Source organism: Panthera onca, chromosome B3 (genome assembly GCF_046562875.1).
Source record: "Panthera onca isolate mPanOnc1 chromosome B3, mPanOnc1 haplotype 2, whole genome shotgun sequence".
In the NCBI taxonomy this organism is placed as follows: Eukaryota; Metazoa; Chordata; class Mammalia; order Carnivora; family Felidae; genus Panthera; species Panthera onca.
In genome coordinates this window covers 2,255,915-2,277,284 of record NC_138344.1, presented here as the reverse complement: position 1 = coordinate 2,277,284, position 21,370 = coordinate 2,255,915, and the positions used below count along the sequence as shown (strand labels likewise).

The 21,370-nt window shown below is 61.2% G+C and overlaps 2 protein-coding genes across 6 annotated transcripts in view; one reads left to right on the top strand and one right to left on the bottom strand.

Moving 5' to 3' along the window:
• Positions 1 to 299: 299 nt before the first annotated feature.
• On the top strand, positions 300 to 8,718 carry STARD5 (StAR related lipid transfer domain containing 5). Of its 2 annotated transcripts, none has more exons than XM_060617513.2 (6): positions 300 to 512; positions 1,183 to 1,232; positions 1,584 to 1,716; positions 5,238 to 5,338; positions 6,227 to 6,320; positions 8,022 to 8,718. In XM_060617513.2, exons 1-6 carry the CDS (start codon positions 414 to 416, stop codon positions 8,061 to 8,063), a joined length of 519 nt encoding a protein of 172 aa, XP_060473496.1. In that variant the 5' UTR covers positions 300 to 413; the 3' UTR covers positions 8,064 to 8,718. The 2 variants fall into 2 exon arrangements, with proteins under 2 accessions (XP_060473496.1, XP_060473495.1); XM_060617512.3 differs by having other exon boundaries at positions 304 to 512; positions 5,221 to 5,338.
• Positions 8,719 to 11,569: 2,851 nt separating this feature from the next.
• Positions 11,570 to 21,370, bottom strand: part of IL16 (interleukin 16) — a 42,757-nt gene continuing 32,956 nt past the window's right edge. For 3 of the 4 annotated variants that reach the window (XM_078449082.2, XM_060617503.3, XM_078449084.2), the window contains 5 exons: positions 20,168 to 20,336; positions 16,855 to 16,956; positions 14,416 to 14,674; positions 14,059 to 14,181; positions 11,570 to 12,039 (listed from right to left, as the gene is read on the bottom strand). In XM_078449082.2, the coding sequence (XP_078305208.2) occupies positions 11,846 to 12,039; positions 14,059 to 14,181; positions 14,416 to 14,674; positions 16,855 to 16,956; positions 20,168 to 20,336 (847 nt within the window). In that variant the 3' untranslated portion in view covers positions 11,570 to 11,845. The remainder of the gene's footprint in view (positions 12,040 to 14,058; positions 14,182 to 14,415; positions 14,675 to 16,854; positions 16,957 to 20,167; positions 20,337 to 21,370) is intronic. The other variant, XM_078449083.2, reaches the window with a different exon arrangement.

Here is a 21,370-nt window from a genome sequence, read left to right as displayed (position 1 = left end):
CGCTCCGAGCACCGGTGCGCGCTCCCGGCCCGCCTGGGCCTCCGCGGGGCCGCCCCGAGCTCGGGGTGCAAGGCGGCTCCCGGGACCCGGCGGGCGGGAGGCGGACCCGGCAGGTCTGCGCCGTGATCCCCGGACCCGCCCAGCCGGGTCTGGCGCTCGCGGGCCCTGCCAGTCTCCGGCCGCCGGTCTGCCTGCCTGGGCCAATCCCGAGCGCGGGGCGGGGCCCGTCTGCCGGCCTGGGCCAATCCCGAGCGTGGGGCGGGTCCCGTCTGCCTGCCTGGGCCAATCCCGAGCGCGGGGCGGGGCCGAGGCCCAGGTTCCGCCCGGGCCCGCGAGCTGCGGCCTCCCGGACCCGGCGCCCGCCGCCGCTCAGCCGGGCCGCGACCCCGCAGCCACGCGCGGCCCTTGGCGCTATGGACCCGGCGCTGGCCGCGCAGATGGGCGAGGCGGTGGCGGAGAAGATGCTCCAGTACCGGCGAGACAAGTCAGGATGGAAAATTTGCCGGGAAGCCGTGAGTGAGGAGCTGGGCAGGAAGGGGTCGTGGGGCCTTTGCTCCCTGGGGCCGGGGTCTCCTCCGTAGACCCCAGGCTCCTCCTCTTCCCGCTCCTTTCTGCATTCCAATACCTTGGAGCTGGATTAGGAGGAGATTCCCTTGAGGGTTGTTTCCTTAAAAAAAAAAAAAAATAAAAAAAAAAAATAAAAAAAAAAAATCCTAGGCCTGTTGTGCGCACTATGACCCCGGGAGATAAGTGTCTGTCCCTTTCCTTGTGTGACTTGTCCAAGGCCACCTGGCTAGCACACGGTGGTTTGGAGTCGAGCCAAAACACCAGGTTCCAAAGCCTGCACCTCTCTCTGTGTTCCCGGGAGGGCGGCATGGGAATAGTTTTTGCCTGCGCAGCTCATGACTTTTAACGAGCAGACTGACATTGCTGGAGGAAACAAAATGCGTGGTGATTTGGAGAGGCTGGAAAACCGCCCTGAGCCCTTGGAATCCAGTTAAGAGCCGTTGCTTCATCACGTTCAGCTTGGTCCAGGACCCCCGCCCTGGCACACGAGTGGGGTCACGCACCTTGGAGAATCCCACCTCTCGAGGCTCCAGACTTCCAGACCAGGGGAAGGGGCCAGGTGATCTCCCAGAGCCCTTCTAGCTCTAAATTCTGCGATTCTGTGCCTTTTGACAGAATGGAGTCTCGGTTTCCTGGAGGCCATCTATGGAGTTTCCAGGGAACCTGTAAGTGCCTTGTCCAAGTTCATCAGAAGTGCCACACCGCTCTGGATGTCTCTGTGGGTTTGCTTCCTAAAATAATTCCAGTCTCCCCTAGCACCCTGGAATCAGCTGGCCAGTTGTCGTCCAGAAAACCTTCCTGTTTTTATCTCAACCATTTCCAGCAAACTGTCTCTTGCGAAAGCTCACTGTCCATTCCTGCAGGCCTGAGGGGAGGCGGGCTGGTAAACCTCAGCCCCCAATCCGCGAGGCTGTCTCAAAGAGCGGTGACAGATGTGGCACCGAGTCCTTGTGTACGATCCCAGGATAAAAAGCGTTTGGTTGATGCCTGGCATCACCTTCCTCCTTGTGCTCCAGGTACCGGGGAGAAGGCATCGTGAATGGGACGCCAGAGAAGGTGTGGGGCTGCATTAAGCCACTTGCTGGGACCCTGAGAGACCAGTGGGATGAGAATGTGAGCAGCTTTGAAATTATCGAAAGCATCACGGATGTAAGTCTTTGCGAGCGCTCTTACCCTGGCAGTCACCTCCCTCTGGAGCTGGTCAGCGGCAGCTCTTGGCAAGGGGAGGACCCTGCAAACCCCTGGTACCCAGCAAACACAGGCTGCCCGCTGGCCAGGTCCAGGTAGGAGACGGCGTGACTGGCGAGGCGGAGGAACCGTGAGCAGAGTGCAGAGAACGCAGCAGCTGACGAAAGAGGGGGTGTGAATGTGGGCCCTGCAGCTGCCGTGCCAGTGCCTGGATTTGACCTTGACCTCCCAGCTCTGGTTTGAAATATCGCCCTCTGATGGGGCCGTGATCATGAATCCAGAGTCCTGGCCCCAGCGTCGGGGTTCTCTGCCAGCTGCGGGGCTATGCCAGGTGGCGGCTCTGGATTACAGTTTCTCCATTGGTAAGACGTGCGTTGTCTAAGCTAGCCCCGCCCAGTAGAACTTTCCACCATAATGGAATTGTGCTGTAACCACGCCTACTACAGTAGCCACTAGCCCCGGTTGGCCACAGAGCCCTTGAACGTGTCAAGAAAGTGAAGGAAATGAATTGTTTGAGGATGTGAATTGCTAATTTTGTTTGTCGTTACTCTCGATGTCAGTTTAAACAGCCACGTGGAGATATCAGCCACCTTAGGAACACAATTCTAGATGGTTGTGTCTTCAGAACATTAAGCCTCAGGAGCTTGTAAGCAGGAAGAACCCACCTCATTCTGATTACGGAAGTTAAGGAAACAAAACAAAGTCGTAGACAAAACTAATAAGCCAGTTGCCTTGGGGGGAAATGTTGCCACCGGGTTTGATTTTGCCATCTGTGGACGTGACCGCCTCTCGGCTGTTTACACAGACAACGCTGTGAAACCTTCAAGACATAGTGCTGTGTGTTGGCCAGTCGGTAGGACCCAGGTGTTCTCTGCCTCGGCCAAAAGTCACATTGCAGTCCCTTGTCATAGCGTATGTCCCCGTTTCCTGAGGGGTGGGGCACACACCCCTGGGATACAAAAGACGTCAGGCCAGAGCTGAAATGGAATCCCACGTGGTGAGATCGCCCCATCTCAGTTTACTCTCTGACAGTCTGAAGAGGGGGGTCTCGGGGACTAATGTGCCTTTGACCCCCGTTTGACATCTGCTAGTCCCCTTAGAATTACAATCCAACAATCCTTTGCCTGTATATTTTGCGGTGGCCTTTATGCCAAGTGATATTTCCACCCCCCGCCCCCCATCTTGGGATAGTTAAATAGCTTCATTTTATCTTTTTTTAATTTTTTTTAATGTTTATTTATTTTTGAGAGAGACAGACAGAACGCGTGTGGGGGAGGGGCGGAGAGAGAGGGAGACACAGAATCCGAAGCAGGCCCCGGGCTCCGAGCTGTCAGCACAGAGCCCGATGCGGGGCTCGAACCCACGAACCGCGAGATCATGACCTGAGCCGAAGTCGGACGCTCAACCAACCGAGCCACCCAGGCACCCCTAAATAGCTTCATTTTAAAATAAATTTACCCAGGGTGCCTGGGGGGCCCAGTTGGTTAAGCATCGGCTCAGGTCATGATCTCACAGTCTGTGAGTTCGAGCCCCGTGTTGGGCTCTGTGCGGACAGCTCAGAGCCTGGGGCCTGCTTCAGATTCTGTGTCTCCCGCTCTCTCTGCCCCTCCCCTGCTTCAAAAATAAATGAACGTTAAAAAAAATTAAAAAGTACATTAAAATTTTTTCAAATCTGGACTGAGGATAGGATTAAAATTTAGTAAAATAACATGATTAGATTACCAATGTTGATGAAGGACTATAAGCTATAAAAGTATTTTACATCTCTCATGAGAGGAACAGGGGGTCTTTTCTCCTTGAATTAATTCACGTGTCCGTGAAAAGATAAGACTTTCCACTTAGAAAGTTAGAGGGGACACCTCTCTGGCTCAGTCGATGGCACGTGTGAGTCTTGATCTTGGGGTTGCAGGTTCAAGCCCCACGTTGGGTGTAGAGATTACTTAACAATAAAATCTCCAAAAAAAAAAAAAAACAAACAAGGAAGAAAGAGCCTTTAGTGGACAATAGCTATAAAAGAGGGGAACACACGGGCTGCTGGTGAGCTCAGCGGGGGAAGCGGCTGACCACGGCACCTCCTGACCTCTCCGTGAAGCAGTGAGAATGGGGGGAAGGAGCCCTCCCCTGCAGGGCGGTGTGTATCAGCCAGATTGTGACGAATCTCCGAGTTGATAGGTAGATGATGGATGGACAGACGGATGGATGAGACACAGGGCCACGCCGCAAGCTTGTGGCATTGAGGACACGCGCTGACACCTTCAGGGTCTCTTACCCGTGTCCTCTTTATCTCCGTCCCCAAACACCCTCCTTCAGGAACGAGGCATCCTGCGGCAGGAATCGGGAGTAGAAGCCAGCCGTGTTGTTACTAAGAACAAATCGCTTCTGCTGGTCCTGCTGCACAGTATGAGGACTCAGACAAGGCCGGACTGCCTTGTTTCTAACAGAAGCTTTGGCCTTTAGAAACAATATGCTTTAAAAAAAAAAAAAGAATCTGCTCAAGAGAGGGGAGGGCAGGACATTCTCACTCCTGCGTGCCCTCCTTTGCTGTTGGAATCAGCATCCTGACGTGTCCCTTTGGCGCCCTGGGGAACTTGGGCACGGGGACTCGGGCGCGCGTGACAGGATTCCAGACGGGTCGAGCGTGCTGTGCCCGTGTCTCCAGTGGGGAGGGAGGGCCTGCGTCCAGGTGAGCCCGTTCTCGGGCAGGTGGTTTTAGGAGGCACACGGGGGAGGCCGGGTCATCTGGAAAAGGATTCCCGGTTCCCCCCAGGGATTGCCTGCCTGGCTGCAGACTCAAACCCTGGGGACAGAGGTGGCTGAGAAAACACCTGCCAATCGTGCTGTCCCTCGCCCCCAGGCGGCCCGCCCCGTCCTCCACCTGTTCTCCTTTGTGAGCCTGAGAGGGCGGGGCCCTGCCTCTCCAGGGGAAAGTGGGCTAGAGCCCGGGTGGGTTTAGGGTGACCTTGGCTTACAGGGTGGGAGAGAGGACTGGTGGGGTGCTCTGGGACGGGGTGGGGTTCCTGGGGCACGTCCTCCAGGGCCGGGACGTGGGGAAGCAGAAAGCTGCCTGGCTCAGCCTCTCAGGGTCAGGCAGGTGCAGGGTTAGCCAAAAACCAGCACCCCTCCTGCCTCTCAGGCGGTTCACACCTCCCCGCCTGAGCTTAGCGGTGAGCTGCTTCACCTCTCCCAGCCCCCGTGTCCTCACCTGTCAAATGGGTTCATGACACCCAGGTCTCAGAGCTCAGTGGCGGGGGGAGGTGCCCGAGAGCTTTGCCCAGCCAGGCTCTCCCTGGACTCACAGTCAGTGGCAACTCTGGGGACCCTGAGACGTAAGCTCAGAGTGGCCCTGATCTAGAGCCTGCAGTCCACGGGCAGCGCTGCCCCCTCACCAGTTTCCCAGACCCCGGGGTGTGGGGTGGGAGCAGGGAGACCTCCGGCCGGCAGCTGGACTCCCCTTGGCTTTGACAGACGCTGTGTATCAGCAGAACCGCCACCCCCTCGGCCGCCATGAAGCTCATTTCCCCCAGAGATTTCGTGGACTTGGTGTTGGTCAAGAAGTACGAGGATGGGACTCTCAGCTCCAACGGTGAGTGCCGGCCGGCTGCCCCGGGATCACGTCCTGCGTCCCTTGTGCGTGGGCCTCTCCTCGTCGGCTTGGGTGGGATCGTGTGCCACGGAGGGCCGAGGGGGAGGGCCCACATGCTAGTAATTTCATATATATGTATGTTTTCCTTTAATAAATGTTTATTCAAGAGAGAGAGACAGTGCAAGCAGGGGAGGGGCAGAGAGAGGGGGAGACACAGAATCCGAAGCAGCTCCAGGCTCTGAGCCATCGGCACAGGGCCCGACGCGGGGCTGGAACCCACGAACCGCGAGATCACGACCTGAGCCGAAGGCGGACGCTTAACCGGCTGAGCCCCCCAGGCGCCCCGTAATTTTACGTCTAAGTCTCAGATGTGGCCAGCGCCCCGCTGGCCGCCAAGGCTCATCGTCCACACCCGACACGTGTCGCCTGGTTTGACTGCACGGAGCCTCCGTGTGCAACGAGTCGCTGGGTCCGTGGGGGCGCGTCCCCGAGGGGCTGTGGGCCGTCCCCTCCTTCCCAGCGGGGAACAGAGTCCTGCCACGGCGGCGTATTTCACCCGGGGAACCCGCAGCCCCTGCTGTTCCTCCGGATCCCGGCAGGGGGGGCTCCTCTCCTACCGCCGTGCCTCGGCCCGTGCAGTGTTCTTTTCTCTAAGAAGCTGGCAGGCTTGGGGAGGCTGTGCACGTGTGTGGACGCCCATGAGCGTGTGCGCACATGTGTGTGTGTGGGTGTGAGGGACACGGGTGGGGGGGGACGCTCAGGGGCAGGTCACGGGGCGCCCGTGCTGACTCCTCGGGCCCCAGATGGCGGGGTCTGCGGGCAGGAGGGGCCACGGTGCCCCGACTGTCTGAGGTCGCAGCTCACTGGCCACTTTGTGCTGTCTTCCAGCTGTGAACGTGGAACATCGGTCATGCCCCCCGAGGCCGGGGTACGTGAGAGGGTTCAACCACCCTTGTGGTTGCTTCTGCGAACCTCTGCCCGGGTGAGATTGATCTCCTGCATGGAATTACGTGCCCAGACCCACGCGTAGCTTAACTGTGGACCTTTCGTTCATGGGGCACGTTAATTACGATTTGCAGTCATAAAAATGCCTTATGGCTCTGTAGGCTTTGACATTACTCGTCAGTGATGCAATGTCCCAAAGCATCAGGCCCAGGGGAAGGGACCGTGGGAGGCCTTGTTCTTGCTGTTCAATGTGGACTGCTCCCTCCCGCCCCATAAGACAGGCTGGGCAAACGTCATGGTCCCATTTAGCAGATGAGGAAACTGAGGCCGGAGGAGGTCAAGTTATCTATGTCGGGTGAAAGGTTTCAGAGGCTGGCAGTGCAGAGTTGGAGGACCCGGAGTGGCTGAGCGGCTGGCCGTCCCCACCCCGTGTCCCACACAGGGCTTGGGTCCCCCCAACACGGAAGAGGCTGGCAGTGCTAGGGGCTGACGGGCGATTCTGAGAGCACACGTGAGCCAGCCCTGACCCTGCACTCAGGGGCAGTTCTGTCCCATTTTCTCATAGCTCGGGGCAGGTTTTTACTAGAACTTTCTGGGTAAATAATAACCGAAGGTCAGTTGACAGTGAAAGAAATTGCACCCGAGATTGTGACCCAGAGTAACGCTTCCGTCGGGGACGGGCGGCAGGACTGGGGGGGTGGGGGGGGGGGCGCCTTCAACCACACAGTCCTCGAAGGGCCTTGCCACAGGGTTTTGCTAAAACTCCTTCCGGGAGTTTGAAAATCGCTGTCACACGCCCCGCGACACACAGCTGCATGCGGTTTTGGTCCCCCGCATGCACAGGTGCCCTGACCGAGACCATGAACTTCTGCCTTGTTTTCTTGTCCTTGTTTTCTTTTTTTTTTTTTAATTTTTTTTTTTAACGTTTATTTAGTTTTGAGACAGAGAGACAGAGCATGAACGGGGGAGGGGCAGAGAGAGAGGGAGACACAGAACCGGAAGCAGGCTCCAGGCTCTGAGCCATCAGCCCAGAGCCCGACGAGGGGCTCGAACTCACGGACCGCGAGATCGTGACCTGAGCTGAAGTCGGAGGCTTAACCGACTGAGCCACCCAGGCGCCCCCTCTTGTCCTTGTTTTCTTGTCCGTAGCCTCTGGGGGCTGCCTCTTCCCTCCCAGCCTGGCGTGCGTTTACCTCCCTCCACGCTCAGTGCCCCCCCAGAGGTGTCTCCTTTACCTGCTCATGTTTCCAGGCAAAGAGTTCATGCGGAGGGATGCTAGGGCTCAGGCGAGCCCCGGGAGAAGGAGCAGACAGAGGAGGGGGGTGCCACCCGGGCTCAGCCGGCGGGGGGGCGGAGGATGTGAAGCTTTGAGATGGAGGGAGTCGTGGCCCCAGACTGGATGGTCCGCGCAGACCGGAAAAGCCACGGCCCAGAGCAGCACGTGCTGGCCGACATTGCTTGTCTGCTCAGCCCGTCTGTCTCCGGGCCTCACTTCCCTTTCTGTACATCTGGGAGGAGGGCAGGGTTCTAAAGGGTCTCCTCCTCCAGGCCCTTGACCTACATGACGTTGGAGCAAGTCTGATGGGCAGGCGCAGAGCTGCGTGGGGTTCCTGAGGACGAATCTCCACGTCCCGGCTGTTTCTCCGGGGTGGGGGGCGGGCCCTCCTCGCCGGCCCTGCTGTGCGGCCCCAGTGCCCTGCCACGGACACGTGACGTGACCCTGCTCTGGTTTCTCCAGGGAGCCCGGCCGGACCCACCTGGTCACATTCTTCCAGACTGACCTCAGCGGGTACCTCCCACGGAGTGTGGTGGACTCCTTCTTCCCCCGCAGCATGGCTGGCTTCTACGCCAACCTGGAGAAAGCCGTGAAGAAATTCTACAGCTGACGTGCTCGCCCGCTGGCCCAGAACTTGCGTCGCTCGTCACAGAGCTCCAGGTGCTGGGGTACCGCTTTTCCCTCTGTGGAAGCCGCTTGGGGACCGCTCGTCTCCCAAGAGGCCGGCCAGAGAGGCCCCCCTGTCCTGCTCCTTCTCCTCCCACTCGGGGCCCCCTTGGGGGACCCGCCCCGGTGCCCTGGCTGCCGGCTGTCCGCACACCTCCTGCAGCCGGCACACCCAGCCCTCCAGCTGCCGCCGCCCACAGGGTGATACTCCGCGGTCCAAATTTCCGTGCCAGTCACTGTCTGAGACTTCCTGTCCCTGTTGGTCAGAGGGAACCCCTGTCGATACCGGAAACCAGGCTCTCCTGCCCCTTCAGCGTCCGGGACTCTGTCCGACCTGTTGCCGCAGACCTGACATCTGTTTTCCTGACGACACCGCACCAGGGTCTCCCCTTTAAAAAGATGTCCCTGAAAAAAAAGCTTAGAAAATACTGCTTTAACAGATGAGATGAGCGTTCAGGAAAAATACGTCCAATATTTCGTTTGTTGTATCTTCTATTTGAACGGGTTGTTTTGTCTCTTTCCCCTGAGTTAACTTCTCTTACCCTCCGTGCTAGAGGCCCGGGTCGGGCCGTGCCGGGGTCAGCAGGAAGGCTGGGAGAGCAGGTCCCCTCCAGCAGCGCCGGCCAGAGTCCCCGCACGGGCCTGCACGGGCCCTGCCCACCGCGGTGGGCCGTCGGACCCGGGGAGCCCGGCCTTGCCACCTGGGAGGGGCCTCAGCAGCCCCACGAGGTCCCTTGCCTCTCCCCGGTCAGGACCACACAGTCGTGTGGAGTTCTCCGGCACCCCCTCCCCTGCGGTCCCCCGCCTTGCTGGTGCGGAAGATCCCTGCGTGTCTGACCAGAGTCCCCTTGTGTGGCAGCCGGAAGTGCCTGCAGGAAGTTTCCAGAGTCCTGTGCATCGTGTCCTCACATCTGCCTGGCCCGCCCGTCTCCTGAATGTGCCGAAGCCCGAGCAGCCTTTAAAACGGGAGGCTCCGTGTCTGGGGCTGAGAAAGCCCCCTTCTCCCTGGGTGGTGATGCGACCACAGATCCCACGGTCGTGCCGTCGGGATCACCCCGCTAGCTTCTCGGGAAGTCGTCATCAGACTCTTGACTTTGTTTCGATTCCCTTCCTTCGTGAAGAACTGCCCGGCACTGTCCTGTGTCAGCGCCTCCTGAGTCGCCTCCGCAGGTGCAGCCAGGTCTGGGCGCACCGGCTCAGGAGTCCCCGGGAGGCGGTGGTCTTAGCGAGACGGGGCTGCCTGTGCCGGGCCGTCCAGCGACGTGGAGAGCCGTGCTGCCCGGCGCACGTCTCATGGGGCCCCCCGGGCACCCCGCCCACCTGCCGGCGTCGGGGTAAACTGAGCACTGGACTAGGAGTGCGAAAGCATGCGTCTGGTCCCGTGCCCGCCACTCAGACCCCTCGCATCCCTGCGCGTCGACTTCCTGTCTCTAGGACGACACGGGGACACGAATGCCAGCCCCAGCCCGCTGCTCGGGAGTCCGTGCGGATGGAGGGACGGGCGAGGTCACTGCCCAAAGCAGAGGACCGGGGCAGCCGGGAGAGGCCCTCGGGGAGGCTCGTTTCTGTGCCGCGTTGACGAGGTTGGGAACCGTGACGCTGGGGTCCCTGTGGGTGGCTGGAAACACCGTCTGCAGAGGCTGTTCTGGGCCTGGCCTCGTGGCCGTTCCTAACGAGCCGGGGGCCCTTCCGACACCCACAGCCGCGCCCCAGCCCCGAGACCAGCCTGCCCCTGTCGCTCACTTGGCTTGTCCGGCCCGGCGGGAGGCTTTCTGTGTGTCCCTGGCCCCGGCCGGCACCGTGCTCATGCGTGTCCCCTCCTCCCAGTCCCGACGGAAGGCCGCGTCCTCCTTCCCTGCGCTGGTCCACGTGCCTGACCTGGCCGCTTGCCTGACAACGGCCCGATGATCGGAATCGTCTCTGCGCAAGGTGGTGGGGGCGGGGGTGTGCCTCCGGGTCCCCGTGGCCTCGTCACGCAGGTGGGACCCCGCGGATGGCTGCAGGACTGAGTCACGCCTTCCGGGGCTGCGTCTTCAGGGTTTCTATGAAACCTGAAGAACTGGTCCACGTGGCGGCTCAGCTCCTGCCTCCGCCCGGGGCTTCACGGGATTCACAAGGGGACGCAGGGAGGCAGCAGGCAGGACACGACCACGCCGAGCCCAACGGCTTCCCGGGGTGAACGGGACGGCGAGGGGACGGCCACTGCCGTGAGGTCACTGCGGCACTCGTGTAAAGAGGAGGCCCCGGGGGCCTTTTCTAAGAGTTCACTGCCCCGGAGAAGCCACCAGGTCCCGCCGGCATGGCCCGGTGCTCCTGGCCCCGGGAATAACTCGTGTTCCTGTTGTCTGTGGTTTTCGTGATAGACGTGGGGCTGGAACGGGGCTGGAATGCCGCCCGGGGTCGCGTCAAAGAGCGCGCTGGCTGCTTCTAGGCATTTCTTTGTCCTGAGCTTGGCAATCGGGCGTGAAGAGGTGACTGAACCACATATCCCTCTGGTTATTGACCTCATCGTTTACCAGCGTGGACAAGTTACCTGCCGTCTCCGCGTCCTGGTGCCCCCCCCCCCCCCCCTCCCCCCCCGTGAATACGATGGCACAAACCATGCTCTGGAGACATTACTGTCATTAGGAAGACAGGGTCCATTGAACACCAACCCAGTGCTGGGCGCGTGCTAGGTAAGTGGTAGCAGTTTCTTTCACTCTCTCTTGCTCGCGCTGGCCCGTGCTCTTGGTACACCTGCCCGTGCCCGGAGTTTCACCTGTCCTCTGCTACCTTGCCCCCCCCACCAGGCAGCACCCTTGCGAGGATGAGTCTCCAGCCCAACCCAAACCAGTTTTGCAAATGCTGCGAGTGGTAGATTGTGTTTTCCCAAAAGAGCCCAGAAGCATCTCCCCTCCCCTCGCACCCGGGCCGGCCCCCACGGGTCAGGGACTGAGGAAGACACCTGTGTGGCTCCACAGCCAGCGGAGCGTGTCACAGGAAGGACACGACTGCCACCTGCCCCTCACTCTCCGGGGACGCTCACCCTGGCACCCGGCCGCCATGTTGCGAGGAGGTCCGGGCCACGGGGCGAGGCCGCCCGTGAGCGTCCGGGCTCACGGCCCCCACTCGGTGCCCAGCCACCAGCCAGCACCAACGGCCAGGTGTGTGAGACAGCGACCCTTGGAGGGGGGGGTTGTGGCCCCCAGCCTTTGAGTTGCCCTGGCTCGTGCCCAGTAGGACAGGATGGCCTGTCCTCTCCCAGCGTGCCCTCGAGGCAGGCTCACAAGAAACCCAAATGCTATTTGGGGAGTCGGCCATTCTGCCGTTCTAGGACGTGGGAAATCTGCGAAGCGGGACACGGGTTTCATATCAAACTGTAACGTGTCCATTTTATTTACTGCACCATAGTATTACCGTTACGCTCTCTGGACATAGTCTGTAGGCACTGGCGGCCTCCCCGGCGTGACCGGGCCCTTCCCCTGGCTGGGCGTGTCCCAGAAGGTCTGGACCAGGGCAGCAGCGACCAGGAAGCGCGACTCTGCTGCCTCCCCCCTCCAGGCAGGGGTGAGCAGTGACCCTGAGAATTAGCAGTTGTGAGGGGCTGTCTGTCCCCGGGTTTGGTGTCGGCGCGGGCCTGCCTAGGGCTCCCCAGCCGCTGTGGTCCCCGAGGACTGGACGCTTCTCCTCCTGATGACGATCGTGACGGGGCCGTCAGGCAACGTCTTGATAACGTTCCAGGCTTCAAACCGCGTGAGCCCCTGCATGGCAGTGCCGGCCAAGTGTAAGATTTCATCTCCCGGCTGGATCGTCTCGCTCTGTTCCGACGCTGCCCCTGAGAGGAAGAAAAATAGATAACAGGTTGCTCGAGTGACAGGGGGACAAGGAAGGTTACCTCCTAGCCTCGGTCTCTGGGGAGCCAGGACGGCTCAGAAGGGAACAGGGGGGCCCATCCCTCAGGGGCTCGGTGCTGGATCTGGAATGGGGCAGCTCATCAAATGGTGGCTTTGAGGTTGGCATGCCAGGCTCCTGCTCTGTGGCCCTTGGGAAAGGTGTGGCCCGTTGTATCCCCAGAGGAGGGCGGCCGCGGGCAGCTCCGAGCCCAGAGCCCGGCCGAGGAGACTTCCGTGAGTCACGGAGCCCTCTGGGGGGCCGATCCCCTCCAACCTCCACGCACACCAGCCCGGCAACCTCCGTCCGCATGTGGTCTCTCCCTTCCGACGAGCTCGCCAGGCATTGGGTGGCGTGGGGAGGGGGCCGGTGAACCCCCCAGGCACGCTGCCCCTGAACGGCCTGGAGAAGACCCCTGCGTCCGCGTGAAGAGGGACGTAATCCTATGTGGCTCCCACTCTCAAAGCTGTGTCCGGGAGGAGCGTTATCGTTCATATTGAACGCTATTCTACAGTATTCAGAAATACCGAATAAAAGATAATAGTAATGACAACGATAAGAAGTTGGTGAGATGTGCTGGGCCGTTGTGCACATCAGGTTCTGCGCGGACGCCCCGCGAGCGTGTCAGTAGCCCCGTTGCGCACGCGAGGAAACCAAGAGTTCCGCAGCCCAGCCGAGCGTCAGAGCCGCTAGGTAGCGGGGTCTGGGTTTGAGCCCAGACTTTCTGGCCCCAGCGTCCGCATCTCCCGGCAGCTGGCCGGCCCGGCCCCGCGGACGCAGACGGGACGAGGGTGGAGAGTGGTCTCCCTCGGAAGCACGGCTCCCATTAGGAGCCAGGTCTCTTGACTTTGAGCCACATGCTCAGCCCAAGTCGACCTCCAAAGGGTCTTTCCCAGAGTTGGAGTAAACACGGGTTCCTGGGGGAGCCCCGCCGCAGTGACCCTCGGTCCCCCCCGGGGCCCAGCCGCCACTGCGGGGCTCCGTCTGACAAGCCCAGACACACCCCACACCTCCGTGCGGACGAGGAGCCTCGGGCCCCGGGGGGCAGCAGTCACTCAGCAGGTGAGAGGCAGAGCCGGGACTAGAACCCAGGTCTCCAGACTCCTGCCCAGGGCCCCACAATGCAGGGACTCCAGCTAGAAAAGCGGTGAAGACCCGGGGGTGGGGGAGGGGGTTCTGTGGTAGCTGCGGGCCATTCACGCTTTTCACAGGGAAACCCGAGCGACCCCCACTCTAGTGCACCTCAACCCCGTGACGAACGAAATGTCAAAATTTTTAATAAAGGCAGAAGCTGACGGGACCAGGACTGAAGGGAGCCCGGGGAGGCCGAGTGTGTGCAAGTAGAAAGTCAAGACTGTGTCCTCATTTTAAGCTCTGGTGCTTTGTTCATTATGGATTTTTAAAAAATTAAAATTAATTTTAATTTTTTAAAACCATCACATTGGGGGCGCCTGGGTGGCTCAGTCAGCTAAGCGTCCGACTTCGGCTCAGGTCACGATCTCACGGTTCGTGAGTTCGAGCCCCGGGTCGGGCTCTGTGCTGACAGCTCGGAGCCCGGAACCTGCTTCGGATTCCGTGTCTCCCTCTCTCTCTGCCCCTCCCCTGCCTGCTCTCTGTCTCTGTCTCTCTCCCCAAAATAAATAAATTTTTAAAAATTGAAAACAACCATCACATCGATTACTGCGGGTTTCGGGGCCTCACCTTGGCCCAGGCCTGCCCAGCTGAGCCAGGCCCAGGGCTCAGTCACTAGCGAGGACCCAGGGAAACAGAAGTAGTAAGGGGACGTCCGAGCCAAGGAGAACAGGCAGCAACCGCAGAATCGAGTCCCTAAATGGCCTGCCTGCCTCCTAGAGGGCGTGGACTTGCAAACAGCCATGGCCCAGAAGGTGCTCAGAGGCCTTTGGGGGCCTGGCCCGCCACTCGCAGCCGGAGGGAACCCCCGAGAGCCAGACGCACAGCTCACCTTTGAAAATCCTGTTCACGGTGAGAGGCTTGTCCCCGAGCAGGGAGCCCTTGCCGCCTTCCAGGCTGAAGCCCAGCCCCGCGGACGTCTTCTCTATCGTCACCGTGTGCACCGTGGCCTCCGCTGCAGGGGAAGCACGGGGACCGTGTTAGGGACGCCCTCCCCTCCAGGCCGCGCACGCCTGGGCGTCACCCGAGCCCCGCAAAGGCTGCCGGCCGCCCTCGCACGTGCACGGGTAGACACAGACGCGTCTCCTGCCGCCCACGCGTTCCTAGGGCCGCGCGTCACTGAGCAGCCACGGCAGGACTGGCCCCACACGGCCAGGGGGCTTCCTCCCCCGAGCTGGGGGGCACTTACTGGAATCCCCAGAAACGTCGCTGGCCACAGAAGCCGAGTTTGTAGAATCTGTGGATGAGTTCAGGTCGGGCGCGGCCTCCAGAGCCGGCTTCCGTGTGACGATCACAGCTTGCCTGGGGTCCCGAGCTTGGCGGAGGATGGCCAGGGCGTCGTTGTGCGTGGCCCCTTTGAGGGACTTGCCGTTGATGGAGAGAACCTCGTTGCCCTTCTGAATAGTTCCTTCCTGGGAGGCCAGCCCGTTGGGGAACACCCTGTGCACCTGAAAAGCCACAGGAAGTCAAGACCCAGAGGTCACTGGCGTCAGATCCAGACCCTTCCGGCAGGAAGGTCCCAACCAGTCAGTCAAGGCCTAGAGGCTGCTTAGGGGAAAGAAAATTAAAATAACCGTGTCTCAAACCAGGGCTGCCGGCTCAGGACCTCCTTCGGCGGCCACCCCGAGCAGAGATCACTCAGTGATGGCCAGCCTGGTCCTCAGAACCCCTCCTAACACCGCGTCCTAGACCACATCACCACAATCCTATTTCCACCTCTCCTTCCCTGCAGCATCGCCCCGAGTCGTTTCCCTGAAGCCCCGATTCTGTGCCACGTTCATAGGCATTGTATCCGAAGAAACAAAAAAGGTTTCCAAGGTCTGACAAAGTGAAGAACCCTGGAGAAAACAAAAGTTCTGAAAAATGTCTACACAGCTTAAGAAGGTATTGGAGACCGTGACACCTCCGTAAGAACGGGCAGCGGGAGGCAGCGACCCCCGACAGTGTTCCGGTACAGAATCCTTTTCTTCCGGGCAGAAATCCTCGGGCCTCCACCTTCCGCAGAATACGCTTTTTGGAGAAACGCTCACCTGGGAGGTCTGGACATTCTCAGAGCTCCTCCCGCAGAAATGCTGATCCAGTTAAAAGGGACAAGCCAGTGAGCGCCCAGCATGGCCTTGGCCGTGGACGGTGCTCAGGGTTAGTTCTTTCAATGACTCGGGAAAGGTACAGAAGTGTCCACGCCTGGCCCGCGTGCACCGCTTCCTCCTGGGGTTTGAGTGGCCGCAGCGTCTCAGGCTCGCCGGCCAAACGGGGCGGGGAGACGTCGCGACTCGGCAGACAAAGATCCCCAGTGCCATTCCCGCGGGCCGGCTCTCTCGTCCCTTCCAACAGAAAGTGGACTGCACAACCAGGGATTACGGTTCTCTGCTGTGTGCTCAGTGACAGAAATCGGGCCTCGGTGGTCCCGTGTGCTTTTGTGTGCAGTAGAGGGCCTGCTGGCCAAGAAGGAAGTCACCGTTCGCACCCGGGCGACTCCGAGACGACCAGCAGGAACCGGCCGAGTCACCCGCCGGGAGGCGTGCCGTGTTTAATGCTGGCTGATGCTGAGCTGGGGGGGTCGTTTCCAGCCGGGTGAGGAAGTGCGTGCGAGTCCGCATAAAGACCACGCTGAGACGACACGGCCATCGGGCAGGAGGGCGCTCGGCTTTGGGGCCACGGAGCAGCCAGAATAACGGGGTCGGCGGGAAGGGGCGCAGGTGATACCGGCTGCCGTCTCTGGCTCTCCCCGAACAGGGGCGAGCCCCCAGGACCCGAAGCCTCGGGATGCAGCCGGGGCTGTGCTCTGCGGATCTTGCACAGGAACCGCTCCTTCTTCTGTCCAGCATGGCCCCAATGCCCCAGCCAACCATCATCGGCCTCTCTGGTGTCCAAGCCAACAGCCCCCAACTCTCCAAGTGGGCACAACCGGGGAAGCAGCGTCCTCGACAGAACGCGCCTTCTTCCCAAGGCGCCTTTCCATCTGGGTGAGGCCCCCCTGCCTCGTGGCCTGGGCTAGTATCACGGCCAGGTCGTCAACCTCGAGCCCTGGCGGTGCGGCCTTCCAAAAAGGCCCGGGGTCATAAATCATTCTCGTCTCGACGTTTAGTAGTTGGCACCTTGCTGGTCTACTCGCCCCACACCAGAGACGTCGGATAAGACTTGCTTCGAATTTCTGCTGCTGTCGTTGGCCTGAAATTCTCGTAACGGGCAACGAACCATTTTGAAGCGTCCTATCCAGTGACATTTAGCGGGGTTGGAGGGTTTTTTGGGAAACGTTCCTCCAGACAGGACCTGCAACAATGCAGGCGTTAAACCTTGCGAGATTCCGAGCCGGCAGTCCTGGTGGGGCCCGGACCCCTGTGATTTTAAGGTGATTCCGAATCCTTTTGGCATGTTCACGTTGCCTGGGGTAGACGGAGCCCTTCTTCGTTAAATTAAGGATCGAGACAAAGGTAGGCTATGGGGCCACACAGGCGACCGTTACTATGCTTCCTGGGAAGGGTGGGTCCCGACAGCCCCCCTTCGGAACCCCGCACGGTGGCCTGGTGCCAGGCACTCCTCCGGCCCCCTGTGTGGCTGGCACGTGTTCTCGCTCCGGGGGCCACTGCCTCTGGCTCTCACGCACCCCCAGCGTCGGGCCACTCACCGTGATCACCTTGTTTTCTAGATCCGCTCCTCCTGCCAGGCTGAACCCAAGGCCGGCCCCTTCCTCTTTGTGCAACACGGTGACGTGGATGCTGTCCAGTTGCTGTGGGAGGAAACGCATACGTTTAAGACGTCCACCGCGCCAGCCTGAGCAGTTTAACGCGCGTGGGACCTCGGGCTGATTTGATCTCGAGCCCCATGGGGCTTGGCCACGTGCCAAGTGAGGTCACCTCCTCGAACCTGTTCCGTCATCTGGACAGAGAGGACTGTGCTTTCTGGAGTCCTAGGAAGCTTAGAAGAGAAAAAGCGTGTTATGTCAGGTGCGGTTCCCGTCTCCTCCCCTGGCCGCCCCGCCCTCACCCACACCTGTCCCAACCCGGCCGGGCGCCACTGGGTCGGGGAAACCCAGCGTGTGGGGTGACGCAGCTCCACCATTGCAGCGTGGGGCGAGGCCGGCCCCTGGGACACCGGCAACCCCAGGGGTCACGGCTGTTCTGCAGGGAGTGCCTGCTCCTTCTCTCTTCCTGCTCCTCCTGGGGGTAGAGCAGCATGGGAAGGAACCCAGCGGACTCCTGGCTGCAGCACACGCGCACGCGCACACCCACGCACACGCACACACGTGCGCCCACGCACGCCCACGCACACACGCGCGCCCACGCACACGCACGCCCACGCACACGTGTGCCCCCACAAGAGCCCACACACACGCACGCCCACGCACACACGCGCGCCCACACACACGTGTGCCCCCACAAGAGCCCACACACACACGCACGCCCACGCACACACGCGCGCCCACAAGAGCCCATACACAGGCGTGCCCACGCACACATGCGCACCCACAAGAGCCCACGCACGCCCACGCACACACGCGCACCCACAAGAGCCCACACACACGCGCGCCCACACACACGTGCACCCCCACAAGAACCCACGCACACACGCACGCCCACACGCGCGCCCCTAAGAGCCCATGCACACACGCGCGCCCACACACACGTGCGCCCCCACAAGAACCCACACACACACGCGCGCCCACAAGAGCCCATACACACACGCGCCCACGCACACATGCGCGCCCACAAGAACCCACGCACACACGTGCCCACGCACACACGCGTGCCCACAAGAGCCCACACACACGCGCGCCCCCAAGAGCCCATACACACGCGCACACACACGCACACACGCGCGCCCACAAGAATCCACGCACACACGTGCCCACGCACACACGCGTGCCCACAAGAGCCCACACACACACACACGCGCGCCCATGCACACACGCGCACCCACAAGAGCCCACACACACGCGCGCCCACGCACACACGCGCGCCCCTAAGAGCCCACGCACACACGCGCGCCCCCACAAGAACCCACGCACACACGCACGCCCACGCACACACGCGCGCCCACAAGAGCCCATACACACGCGCGCCCACGCACACACGCGCGCCCACAAGAGCCCATACACACACGCACACACGCGCGCCCACACACACGTGTGCCCCCGCAAGAGCCCACGCACACACGCACGCCCACGCACACACGCGCGCCCACAAGAGCCCATACACACGCGCGCCCACGCACACACGCGCACCCACAAGAGCCCACACGCGCGCCCACGCACACACACGCGCGCCCCTAAGAGCCCACGCACACACGCGCGCCCACACACACACACGTGCGCCCCCACAAGAACCCACGCACACACGCACGCCCACGCACACACGCGCGCCCACAAGAACCCACGCACACACGTGCCCACGCACACACGCGTGCCCACAAGAGCCCACACACACACACGCACGCCCATGCACGCACACGCGCCCACAAGAGCCCACGCACACACACGCCCACGCACACACATGCTTCCGGCCTGCACGTGGGCTCACAGGAGCCAAAACAATCCTTCTGCGCTGTCTGGAATCAGAGAAGCTCCTTCTGGTCTTGACCCGAGGCCCCAAGCTGAAACGCATCCGGGGGGCCAGGCAGACGTCTTACAGGAGCGGACTGTGCAGACGTGCGAGATTTAGGGGTGACGGGAACTGCCGGGGACCAGGCAGCACGTCCCCCCGCCCAAAGGAACCTGCTACGTGGCCGCGTAGACCCAGCGCTACCCGACCGTTCCCTTTAAGCAAAGAGAGAAGCCAGACAACCGGGCGTCAGTTCAGGTTTCGGAACATTCAGACTGTGATGATTTATCACATCCCCACGCGGATCCACGAAAATACACCTGCGCTTCCACGTGGCTCTCGGCCCACGAGTTGGCCCTCGCTGGGAGGGAACGACCTCACGTGAACAATTCACTGGCTCTGGCACCACCGGGGCACCTGTCGCGCAGCTGACTCTGCGACCCTTGGGCTTGGAGCCCCCACGGCCCAGAGGGACGAAGGGATCTCACCACCCAGCTCTACCCCAGCACTGGCCCGCATCTCCCCACTTTGACCCAAGTATCCGGTTACTTGCCCTGTGAGGGGCCCTCGTCCGGCAGAAAAGCAAATGGTCTCCCGGTAACACCCTACACGAGATAGCTCTCTGTGTTCTACACACTTTTGCCTGCGCTATTTCATGTGAATGAGGCCCCGGGGGACGATGGTGCCAGGGTGCTACGGGTGATGGGTGAGTCGTAGCCCAGGGCGTCTTGTGCGGCTCAGGCTAAGCCACACCCTTGGCCTGGACAATTCCAACTAGGATGCCTCCCTAATTCTTGCAGAATCTTGGACGATTCTGGTGCGGAAAGCCTTTGCAGATCTGGGGCAACGCAGGAGGCGGCAAGCCCTTGAGCGCCTGAGCTGAGCGGACCTCAGCTCTGCCCGGCCACTTCCTCTCCACACATCTTGCGGTCGTGCTCAGAAGCCTATGGGAAGTGGCACTTTCGCAATGGCTTGAGTGACTTCGGGGGCGGGGCCTCACAAGCCCTGGAAGGAGCCCCCTCTCTCGGTGGGCAGGGGAGGCCTCCGGGGTCAGAGCTCGGAAATTCCCGCGGCTTACAACAGCACGGTGCCCTGAAGCATCTCCCGGACGTGAACGCCAGGCCGGCAGGCCGTGGGATGTGCACGAGGCACAGAACTTGGGGGCAGAAAACCTCTGTGACCTTGAGCTGAGCTCACCTGGCTCCTTTACAAAATGGCTACAAAGATGCAAGGAGCCAGTGATCGCAAGCACTTGAGAAGCCACCAAGCTCCGTTCGAGTGGCGGGTCGAGTCTCGGGGGTCCAGTGAGGCCCTGTCCCGCCCCCGCGGGCTCCGACCCCGCTCCGGCCACGGCTCGGAGTACGGCCTTGGTCACTGCGGGCGCTTGCAAAGGAAGCCTACCTTTAAGGTCGCTTCATCCAGAACCTTCACTTCCTCGATGAGCTTCTTTAACTCCTCGGCGCTCAGCAGGGAGATAACCGATTGGCCAGACTGAGGGGAGCAGTGGTCCCGGCTGTCGGCTTCCGTGGGCTCCCCGAGCCCCTCCGTGTACTCTCTCAGCTCTGAAAGGCTTTCGTACAGACACAGCGTGTGGGACGGATCAGAATATTGATGGGAGCTCACATTTAGCGCATGACCGCTCGGCGGCAGATACGGGGCTGAGCACCGATGTGCACGCTATTATTTGGCGCAAGAAATCCGAGCAGGTGCCGGCACCCCTCCACGACAGCCGTGAGGAAACTGGGGCTCCCCGAGGGTCGACGCCTCGTCTGTGGCCACATGGCTACGGAATGCCCAGATCTGGGACTCATAATCGCAGACCGTGGTGCGTCTGACTCCAGAGTCGGTGTCTCCAAACCTCGGCACCTCCCCCCGGAGCGTAGGGGACGCTTTGGACAATCTGCCCCAACGCTGGCAGCCCCGGGGCCTAGAAACACACTCCCCGCCCTCCGTCACAGCTGGCCCCGGCACCTGCGCGTCCCCCATCGGCACCTGCGTGACCCCCGTCGGCACCGAACGACCACAGACAGCGCCCACGCAGCCAGCGTCTGGCCTTCCGTTTTCTTTGGAACTCGTTTTGATATTTGTAGCCGGGTTTTTCCAGCTACACCTCATATTTTGCAGGAAACCGTGGTTTCACTGACAGGAAACTACGGCTCCCTCTGGCTGGCAGATCTTTACCGCCAGCAGGGGGAGACGTCCCGCGGCAGTTAATTCTAACGGGGAGCCTCGGCGAGAGCTCCCGGCCGGGCACCCTCAACGTTACGGGGTACCTCCACAGCTGCCCGCTCTGGCTAGCGACCCGTGCGTCGGTCTGGCCGTCTAGACCCTGCTCTCAGTGTTTCCAGGGTCACCCCTGCTCCTTCCCAGGCTGTCTGCAGCGGCTGCCACACGAGACGTCAGGGTCAGCGGGTCCCAAGCGCTTGCGGGCAGTATCAGAATAAGAAGTAAAGCCGGGCCAACGCAGACTCGTTCTGATCCGGGACGGGACCGTGGGGAGACCCCCTCCTAATCTCAACTGAAGAGCGAACTGAGGGGGTCAGGGACTCAGCGCCGGAGCCGGACCCCCCGGCACCCGGTGCCGGGGGCCTGAACCCCCGTGCA